Consider the following 11,898-nt stretch of genomic DNA (forward strand, 5'->3'; position numbering starts at 1 on the left):
AAGGAAGCAATTTACACAACTATAAGAGCAGCAGTGAACAAGCGCTATAGACAAGTTTCAGGCGTGTAAAAGTCTAAAATCTTTTATGAGATTTAAGTTATCACTGTAATATAAGATTATGACTCTTTATATAAAACAATGTTATTTTAATGCAGTCATGCTCATACACGCTCTAAAATGCTGAGTTCCACACAATTCCTTTATGTTGTTTCAACACAAATCGATTAAGGTAACTTAATTGTTTTTACAAATTTAACTGGATTGAACAGAAAACAATAAAACAATTGTCCACAAAAAAGCTCTAGAATTGTGTTCATTCACAATTTAAGCTCCTTTTAATTAAGTACTTTGAACAAGCAGCAAAAATATTTTTTGAGTGCAGTACAGTGCTCTCAAACACACATATGTAAACACACCCACACCTACTTTATATAAACAAAAAATTGCCATCCTTTGAAATGCCTCTGGCAACTGGCATTACAAAAAACTAATTACTATTGTAAATCTCCTACGGTGGAAGCAGAAGCAACAATGTTTAATTTTTGTTTTTGTTCAGTTAATTTTCTTTGATGTAAACTGGTGATTTGTCATACTGTAGATTTAATCCACCAATCAGGTATTTCTTGATTGTCAGCCAAAGGAAAGCTTTTGCTCTTCCTCATAACACCCAGAATCGTCAAAAGGTAAGGACAGATCACTTAGGTCTCTTCAAGATAAAGTGTTTAAAGACAGTTTATTCTTAAATCAGTTAGTACTAACGCAATATAGTATGTAAATTATTAATATTGACTGTTAACAGATAAAATTGGATCAGATCTTGTGTTTTGCAGAAATCAGGACAAATTAAAGCACATTTTATGCTTGTTATACACATGCCTGCTATAGATCGTAATGATAACACTCATGGTTTGCCTCTAGTTTGTATCAAATTATGACAAGTTATACTAACCATGTGAATAGTCTGTTGTCTGCCAAATCCTATATCTACTGCAAACTGTAACAAAAGGACATTGGATACTATGGTGAAAGCTATATGCAGAGCTATACTGGCTAACAATTAAATGGAACTAAAATATCCTTAAATACATAAGCTGCAAAGGTATTGATTTGTTTGTGAACAAAAGTGGAAAGAATCAAATGAAAGCCTCCAAAATGGATCGCTGCTGCTTTTAGAAACAATTTAATTGTTTGTTGACATATTTTTCCTTTTTTCTGTGGGTGGGGGAAGGGGGGGACACATTGTCTTTAAAGAGAAAGGAAGAAAATAAATGTATCAAATTTAATTATTGAAAAGCACTTTTGCCTAATGGCCATTCTGTTTTGAACAAAAAGAATACTCATTCTGAAACTGAAAGTATATTGATTCCAGAAAGTGGAATTCCTGACATTATAGGTCACATTAGTATTACAAATGATAGCAAATAAATTAATTAAAAAGCTGTACTTTTTAACAGTATGAAGAAAACCTGTGTGTGCGTGTGTGTGTGTGTGTGTGTGTGTGTGTGTGTGTGTGTGCGTGTGTGTGTGTGCGTGTGTGCGTGTATCTGTGTGTGAATACGTAAATATTGTATAAAAACCATTTAAATTTCCTTAAAATGTATAATGTGCAGTGCACAGCTGTGCAAAATATTATGTCCACTATTTAATAATGGATTATTACCAAACATGAAAAAGGTTTAAATCAATTTAGTTACCACGCAAAAAAGGGGAACATTGCAATGCTCATTATAAAAAAAATTTAAGTAGTTTTTTTCAGATTACTGGATATATTATTTCTATAATAAGTAAAATAAACATATGTAATAATCCTTAAAAAAGAATTTGTGTCTACAATTTTTTACTGTGTCTTTTAGTACATCCTACACTTTTTAAAGGTACCTGATAAAGAAAATCTGGGGAAACAGAGGCATTGTAGAATAATAAGAGATCGGTATATGGAAATGGGCATATCGTGAGCCTTGTTCTCATGTAAGTACTAATGTAAAACCTCGTTGGACAACAGGCCAATCATAATACAAAACAAACTGTTACACGACTCACATTTGCATGTATGCCTACTTTGTTGTTTATCTGGAGCTGATGAGTTAAAACTAAAATAAAAAAAAAACAAAACTTTATTTTAATTTCATATGACCTCTAATACGCATGCCTTAGCCTGCGTTTGATAAGCCAAGTGTTTTATGGTATATGCAGTATGCGGGAGGACTTTTGATTTGTCAGTACCCTGGGTCAAGTGCGCCATGACGTTACAAAACTGGCATGTTTAAGGTCTGTTTTCTTTAAAAATCAGTGATCTCCATTGGCCGAGTGATATCCGATATAAAGTGGGTCTCAGAATGCACAAGAAGCACTGCATTAAATAACATTTTTCCCTGCCATGCCTTTAAAATATGAACATTTATTTTACCCCAGTATATTCAATAGAGCCTCTGTGTTAGCCTGCTAATCCTGACAGGCGCGTGTGTGTAAATGGCTTTTTATTTAGTTTTACTCTTGAGCAACTAGATGAATGCCAAAGTCGGTTTAAATTAATATATTTTAAATACATTACAGCATTGATGCTGTGAAATGTAAAATGGAAAAAAGTCACATTAACCGTTAACCAGACGTTTATCAGTATGGGAAGAAACACTAGCTCTGCATATACCCTATGAGACAACAATGATCAATTTCCTCCCTAAGCTTATGTTTAAATTATTATGTTTGTGGGATATTTATTTTGAAAACGTGAGCCCTAAATTGTTTACTATCTGTTACTGAGCAATGACCACTATATACACACTGAAAAAAATTATGTTGGAAAATTTTTTGCAAACAATTTATATGTGTTGAATTTAAACAAACAAATTTGTTACAAAAAAAATTGTAATGTTCAACTTAATTTGTTTGTTTAAATTCATGTCAAATAAATTGTTTCCGACACGGTGATACTTACTTGACACTTATTTTAATGTACACTTTTCTTGTACAGTAACTTGCACATACAATGGATCAAAACCCTTCCTATTGTATTATTATTATACACTTGTCTATACAGCTTTGACCCACATGTGCTTTCTTTTCTTATGAAAATGTGACCACACAAAATAATCCACCTCTTTAAGGAATGTTGCTTTGAGTCAGGTTTCTAAACAATGTAAAAACACTTTCAGTTTGACTGCGGTTGCTTTGAACTTTTGATTTCGTTTCATATAATGCCACTGATTATCTTTACACCACAGTTTTTTTTGTGACAACATAAAGAAGAATAACCAACTTTATTCTTGATGCACTAAAAAAAATTTTTTTAAATGTTGTATAGGTTTATGAGATTTGAGTTATAAGATTATGACTTAAGATGTTATTTTAATGCAGTCATGCTCATATACGCTCTAAAAATGCAGAGTTCCATACAATTCCTTTATATTGTCCCAACACAAATCGATTAAATTACCTTAAATGTTTTACAAATTTAACTGGATTGAACAGAAAACAATAAAACAATTGTCCACAAAAAAGCTCTAGAATTGTGTTCATTCAGCTCATTTTAATTAAGTACTTTGAACAAGCAGCAAAAATCATGTTTGAGTGTAGTATAGTAGTCAGCAAAACACAAACACACACACATACGTGTGCATGCAGGCACACACACACATGCATCCACACACACTATATAAACAAAGAACTGCCATTCTCTTGAACTTTAGTGTTTGCTTATTGTTTTAAACAACATTGACTACCAGCTTTATGAAATGCTGCTGGCGACTGGCATTACGAAAAAGCTGATTACCATAGTAAATCTCACACAGTGGAAGCAGAAGCAACAATGTTTTCTTTTTGTTTTTGTTCAGTTCATTTCAATTCATGTAAACTGGTAATTGTCATACTGTAGATATAATCCACCACACTATTAAAAAAAAGGTTTTAACTTAAAATAGTGTTCGCGTTGCCTTGAAATGTTAAGTTTACTTCACTTAAATAGTAAAGTTGTCTCAACTCAGGTTAAAGTTGACAGGACTTGACAATACAAGCAAGCTGTATGTGGTCTAAGTTTAGTAAACTTAAATAGATAAGTTTTTGTTGTTATTAAGAGTAATGTTGATTGGACATTATAATTTAAGTGGACATTGTTTAAGTTTAGTGAACTTAAATATTGAAGTTGTCTTAACTCTTGTTAAAGTTAAGAGGACTTGATAATACGAGTGGGAAATACCCATACACTCTCTCATTCACACACATTATACAGCCAGCTTAATTTATCCAGTTCACCTATACTGCATGTCTTTGGACTGTGGGGGAAACTGGAGCACCTGATTTTCTTCCTGTGAGGTAACAGTGCTAACCACTGAGCCACTGTGCCACCCTAATACTTGACATTACTTACCTTAAATTAATGAAGATGACTAATGGTTCCACTAATGCACCATGGTTCAATTCAATACTAAAAAGAGATTTTTGAAAATTTGAAAATACAAATTTCGGCAAAAAAGCTGGTATCTGGGGAGAACCTCAGACAAACACACATCACAACCACAGTGAGAAAATGGTGGTCAATGTTGCCAGATACAGTTAAATGTTTTCAGCCCAAATTGTCCAAAACCCTACCAAACACACAAAAAAAGCCTAAAAACTAAAAATGAGTAGGTACATAAATATTTAACATGAAATGCACGTTCAAAACATCCAAACTGATCCCAGCCCCACCCAAAATCTGTCAACCTGCTTTAGCCAGCACAATCAAACCTACAGAAAGACGTTCATCATCTGTTGTCATCCAAATGTGAACAAGGGTAAATTAAAGTAAAAGTATTACAATGTATACTGTGCATGTGTATACTGTGTGTGTGTATATATATATATATATACACTGTAAAAAATGCAGGGTTCCACACAATTCATTCATGTTGTTCCAACACAAATTGATTAAGTTAACTTAACACTTTTAACAAATTAATGTGGATTGAACATAAAAAATGAATTTGTCCCAATGAAATCTCAAGAATTGTGTTGTTTCAGCTCATTTTAAATGGGTAGTTTGAACAAGCAAAAAGAAATATTTTTTGAGTGTGTGTATATATAGTTTTATTAAAAATGTATAATTTGTACATACTCACAGTATTTAAAAGTTAGTTTGAAGCAGTTAATTTAAAGGTGCAGTGTGTTAGTTTGACACCCAGTGGTTGAAGTAGGTCCTATGATCATCTCATGTACACCTCATGTGCTTTATTCAGTGTTAAATGCTAACAATGTGAGTTTGAATGTCGTTTTACATGACATTTAATGCCATACTACTGAAAGCAGCAGCACTTTCACCAAAATAAACCGCTTGAAATCGAACTTTAAAACTGTGACTCAGTGCAAGCCAACAATTATCAATCATTCAGCATGTACAAATAATAATGTTAAAGAGGTTTAATATGTACTAATTAGATGGTAAACCTTAACATTTCGCTGGAATGCAGTAAGTCCACTATTCTTTGCTTTTGAATGGCTGTATTTAAAATTCTGTCATGTTTCTTCTGGTGCAAAAAGCCAAATTTCTTATCACTGCAAACCTTGTCAGATAGCGTGTTGTTAGGACACCGGCTACAATGTAACCTGTTCACCTAATGTTTATGATTGTAATATTTATATTATTTGCTAATTAATAACCACCTCATGTGGAACTCTCAATCTGCATTTCGGGGCTGTTACCGTCTACCGGAGGACACATTTTTTCAGTGGCGGGCACATACATTGAGAGCCTTTCTGACTGAACGAATCAAATATGTGGTTTTCCACCAAGGCAAACCGGGGTGCTGAAATATAAGTGGCTAAAGTGGCGTTTGGTGGGTTAAAGGGACCCAAACAAAGACAGCCGTTCCGGCACGAAAGGCACATATTTAAAGCAGAATAAGTGACTTCAGCATTATTTTTTAGATAAATAAGAATGTTCACATGGCTTGTTTCTTAAATATCTGCAAACATATTATGGTATTTCTATGCTTTAGAAGAGTCAAAAACTTACAAACAGCACTTTTAACTAATATATATATATATATATATATATATATATATATATATATATATATATATATATATATATATATATATATATATATATATATATATATATATATATATTTATCTGACAGTTATGAGTTATCTGACACTTTTTGTAAGTATAATAAGTTCAGCCAAGTAAAACTTTGATATATAAGTTGTCAACACATTCAATTGGTGCAATCATTTTACAGTGCAACTATTTCTTGATTGTCAGCGAAAGGAAACTTTTGCTCTTCCTCATAAAATCCAGAATCATCAAAAGCTAGGGACAGATCGCTTAGATCTCTTTAAAATAAAGTGTTTAAAGACAATTTATACTCAAATCAGTGACAATCATTTTAAGTACCATGAGAGTTAAAAAAGGGAACATTGCAATGCTCATCATGAAAAACTTGGTGTCATCAATATTATTAAATTAATTTTGTTTAAAAAAATTACTGGATATATTATTAATTTAATAAAGAAAATAAATATATGTAATAAGTGTAAAAAGTATATATTTATCTACTGTACAACTTTTACTTTATCTTTTAGCAAATCGTAAGCTTTTTAAATGTGCCCTATAAAGATAAAATCTGGGTATACAGAGGCATTGTAGAATAATAAGAGATTGGTATATGAAAATGGGCATACCGTGAGCCTCAGACACCATTGTTTCCTTGTTCTCATGTAAAATCCTCGAGTATAAAACCCCAGTGGACAACGGGCCAATATAAACACACACACCCATACAAACACACACCTATATTATATAAACAAATAATTGCCATGTATTTGAACTTCAAAGTTTGATTATTGTTTTAAACAACATTGACTACCAGCTTTATGAAATGCCCCTGGCGACTGGCATTACGAAAAAACTACCATTGCAAATCTCCTACGGTGGAAGCAGAAGCAACAATGTTTAATTTTTGTTTTTGTTCAGTTCATTTTCTTTGATGTAAACTGGTGATTTGTCATACTGTAGATTTAATCCACCAATCAGGTATTTCTTGATTGTCAGCCAAAGGAAAGCTTATGCTCTTCCTCATAACACCCAGAATCGTCAAAAGGTAAGGACAGATCACTTAGGTCTCTTCAAGATAAAGTGTTTAAAGACAGTTTATTCTTAAATCAGTTAGTACTAACGCAATATAGTATGTAAAGTATTAATATTGACTGTTAACAGATAAAATTGGATCAGATCTTGTGTTTTGCAGAAATCAGGACAAATTAAAGCATATTTTATGCTTGTTATACACATGCCTGCTATAGATCGTAATGATAACACTCATGGCTTGCCTCTAGTTTGTGTAACATTCTGACAAGTTATACTAACTATGTGAATAGTGTGTTGTCTGCCAATTTCCTATTTCTACTGCAAACTGTAACAAAAGCACATTGGATACTATGGTGAAAGCTATATACAGAGCTATACTGGCTAACAATTAAATGGAACTAAAATATCCTTAAATACATAAGCTGCAAAGGTATTGATTTGTTTGTGAACAAAAGTGGAAAGAATCAAATGAAAGCCTCCAACCGCTGCTGCTTTTAGAAACAATTTTATTGTTTGTTTGTTTGTTTGTGTGTGTGAATAATTAAATATTGTATAAAAACCATTTGATTTCATTAAAATGTATTATGTACAGTACACATGTCAAAATATTATTTCCAATAATTAATAAATGGATTACCAAACATGAAAAGGTTTAAATCATTTTAAATGCCCTGAATGTTAAAAAAAGGAACATTGCAATGCTCATTATGAAAAAAATTGGATATTCATTCAACAGTATTATTTAACTAATGGTGTTTTCGAAGATTACCTATATATTATTATTACCTAATATGATATCCATATTACACTATATAATCATAGTTACTTTTTATTTAGGAGTAAAAAAAGAAGTTTGAAAACCAACATTTGCTTTTACCAAACATCCTGATGCCATTCACGCTGTTAAGAGCAATGTTTAGATGAACATAACTAAAATTACAGCAGTTTTAAATTTCCAGCAATATCTTCATGTTAGCCTGACTTTGTTTAAAATTTCATTATACCAATAAATTTTTTAATTGAGTTTGAAGTATATTAAAGCTTTTAGTATTAGCTAAGGAAATCTAAATGTGCAGTACAAACAGAGAAAATGAGCATGTCCAATTGACTATTAAATGTCAAAAAATGTATTTAAAAATAAGTAATTAATTGAATATACAATTTTATTTTAGGCAACATGGTGGCTCAGTGTTTAGTACTGTCACCTCACAGCAAGAAGATCGTTGGTTCGAGTCCTGGCTGTGTCAGTTGGTATTTCTGTGTAGAGTTTGCATGTTTTTCCCGTGTTCGCATGGGTTTCCTCCGGGTGCTTCGGTTTCCCCCACAGTCCAAAGACCTGTGGTATAGGTGAATTGGGTAAACAAAATTGCCTATAGTATATCAGCGTGTCTGTTAATGAGTGTGTAGGGATGTTTCCCAGTTTCCCAGGGCATCTGCTGTGTACAAAATATGCTGGATAAGTTGGCGGTTTATTACGCTGTGACGACACCGGATGAATAAAGGGACTAAGCCGAAGGAAAATTAGTGAATGAATGAATTTTAATGTAAATAAAAACATATTAATACATCATTATTTATTTTGTAGGGATAATATCCTGGAATAAGACATCCGTTTGCAGCAGAAGACATGAACTGGTTGTCTCTAGAGGTCCTGCTTGGCGGGGTTAGCCAATACTCCACCGTGTTTGGCCGTGTCTATCTCTCTGTGGTGTTCATCTTCCGAATCTTGGTGTTTGTGGTGTCTGTCCAGCAAGTGTGGAGCGACGAACAGAAAGATTTCATCTGCAACACGGCCCAGCCAGGCTGCACCAACGTCTGCTATGACCAGTTCTTCCCCATATCCCACATCCGTCTATGGGCTCTCCAGCTCATTTTTGTCACTTGTCCATCTCTCATGGTGGTCGCTCACGTCAAATATCGAGAAATGAAGAATGTGAAGTACAGCACAACCTGCAATGGCCAAAACATGTATGCAAACCCTGGAAGAAAGCGTGGAGGCCTGTGGTACACCTATATTATCAGCCTGATATTCAAAGCCGGCTTTGATGCAGCATTTCTGTTTATTTTGTACTATCTTTATGAATTCGACATGCCAAATGTTACCAAATGCACTGCGGAACCTTGTCCAAATACAGTTGACTGCTACATCTCCCGTCCCACAGAGAAGAAAATCTTCACTCTTTTTATGGTGGTCTCCTCCTCTGTGTGCATCTTTATGTGTATCTGTGAGATGGTGTATCTGATTACAAAGAAAGTTGCCAAATTTCAGCGTAATTGGAGAGAAGAGAAAAGACTGCACTTGCACAAATGGGTGGATCCCACGGCCATGTCCAACCAGAATCTCAACAATATTAAAAAGGCAAAGGCTGCAGAAAAAGAAAATAATTCAGAGTTGACCTAATAATGGTCTGAACTCTGATTGCGTAATAAACAATAAGGGATATTGCATTTAAAATATTTAAGGACTTTTCCTTTGACCGTAACTGCTATGACTAATACAGGGTACGGTCATGGAAAACCTGGAAAAGTCATGGAATTTTGACAAGGCATTTTCCAGGCCTGAATGATGTTTTGGAAATTCAGAAAAACCCACAAAGTTTTGGAAAAGTCATGGAAAACAGATATCTGTATACTTGAATTTACTGTAGGTTAGTTGTCTTTACTACTATTCTGTCCTTGGCCAATCACATACTCTCACATTATTAGTGTGGTGTAAGCATTATCTAAATCAATTTTACACACACACACACACACATATATATATATATATATATATATATATATATATATATATATATATATATATATATATATATATATATATATATATATATAAGCTGAAACTAAATAGATTGTTGCATGTTTTACGATATGCTGTAATAAATTTTTACATGTACTGTTTTTTTACCACGCAAATGTAGACAATGCATGAAACTTAGGTCATGAAAATTTAATCGAAGGTCTTGGAAAAATCATGGAAAAGTCATGGAATTTTTGTAGTAAAAATGTGTTTGAACCATGCTAATAAATAACTATTTTTGTATACAGTATGTAATAATTTTGATGAAATTAGAAGGTCGTTGTGTGTCTTATTTACTTATTTAGATGCACACTGCCGCCTAGTGTACATATTTAAATGTATAATTGTTTACAAAACACTGATTTTAAGCATGGAGCACTTGAAGTTGAAAGCCTTGAAAGCGGGACTAAATATTTTTTTCATATTTTCTTAAATGATTTTCTTAATATGTTTGTTCCATACAATGTAATAGTCTGTGTGAGTAAATGCACTGTGTATTCATATTGTTTACAGGAATCATGCTGTGAAATATTCTAACGCAGCAGGGTTATCGGGTATATTTTGAACGTGAATCATTAGATATTGGGGTCATTCCTGGCATTTGGTAATATTTCAGTCCCCCATATTTAACAACCAAAAGTGGTTGCTGACTAAAATGTAATTTTAAAAGCCTTTTTGTAAATGATTTATTTTTTACATTGTAATGAGTAAAAAATACATTAAAATTTTTGCATATAAATATCATATTTCCAAGCTTTTTGTCATGTTCCTGAGACACTTCTTTGAAATTGCATGTAGAAAAAAATTTATAAAATGCACACAGTGTATTTTTTTTTAAGCATTGCAACTGTTTATTTGTGTTCTTTTTTGGTGATCAAAAAACAGGCTACAAAATCATGTCCCTCAATAAAAAACTCAACCCCATCATGACAGCAATTCTCCACCTATAGCAGGGATGCCCAAACTTGGTCTTGGAGGTCCGGTGTCCTGCAAATTTTAATTCCAAGCCCAATTAAACACACTTGAACCATCTAATCAAGCTCTTTCTGGGTATACTAGAAACTTCCAGGCAGGTGTGTTGAAGAAAGTTAGAGCTAAACTATGCAGAACACCGGCCCTCCAGGACAGAGTTTGGGCACCACTGGCCTATTACAATTTAGACTCCACCCTTATATGACATCACAGATATGAAGAGACGTCATTCAGCTCTCTTCAACAGCAGGGTGCAGAAGAAGGCAAGATATGTTTTAACTTATTTACATTTTTTGAGGTTTATTATAGTTAGGGTCACGCTTATCAACTCAACCCCGTAACGTAAAACAAAGATTTTTTTTTTTTTTCATTTGAATTCAAGACAATATAACATATTCTTGTTTAATTGCTGCGAGGAGCAGAGGTCATTTTGTTTTAAACACTCAACCCCATCACACTCAACCCCATTACACATGTCATTGTTTCAGGGTTGTAAACTTGTGACAGGATTGAAATATTCAACTTACTTATCAAGAAATTTTATAAAAAAAATAAAAAAAAAGATTTTATATATATATATATATATATATATATATATATATATATATATATATATATATATATATATATATATATATATATATATATATATATATATGGTCATGATTTCAGTAAATATATACTTACTAAAATCATGACAACTTTTTTGTCACTGATAGAATATTTGAAGCAGTGTTTTCACTTAAACTTTAATGCAATCTTATGTCAAACATGGCATCCCTATCAGCGGCAGACTTCATATTGAATGTGTCACAAGTTTCACTATGAGTTAATAAAAAGCTAACAAAATCATAACATGTAAAGTAAAAAAAAAAATTAATTATGTAAATAGTTCATCTGTTTAGCTCTGTTATGTGACAATTACCAAAAATTAGAGAGAAGGTTATTAAGCGGATAATTATTTTTTAAGAGGCTTAAGGTATCAAAAGGTTTAGGACTCCTTGGTTGAATCCTTGCAGTGGTTGCTGCAGTTCTTATATGAATCCCACCACATCCCAAAGGT

General features: G+C 32.8%; 1 protein-coding gene across 1 annotated transcript; it reads left to right on the plus strand.

Annotated features, from left to right (window-relative positions):
• Window positions 1-7,052: 7,052 nt before the first annotated feature.
• Window positions 7,053-9,799, plus strand: gjb9b (gap junction protein beta 9b). Its single transcript, XM_056479854.1, has 2 exons — window positions 7,053-7,076; window positions 8,649-9,799. Exon 2 carries the CDS (start codon window positions 8,691-8,693, stop codon window positions 9,462-9,464), a length of 774 nt encoding a protein of 257 aa, XP_056335829.1. The 5' UTR covers window positions 7,053-7,076; window positions 8,649-8,690; the 3' UTR covers window positions 9,465-9,799.
• Window positions 9,800-11,898: the final 2,099 nt, after the last annotated feature.

The sequence above is a fragment of the Danio aesculapii genome, chromosome 19 (genome assembly GCF_903798145.1).
Source record: "Danio aesculapii chromosome 19, fDanAes4.1, whole genome shotgun sequence".
Lineage (NCBI taxonomy): Eukaryota > Metazoa > Chordata > Actinopteri > Cypriniformes > Danionidae > Danio > Danio aesculapii.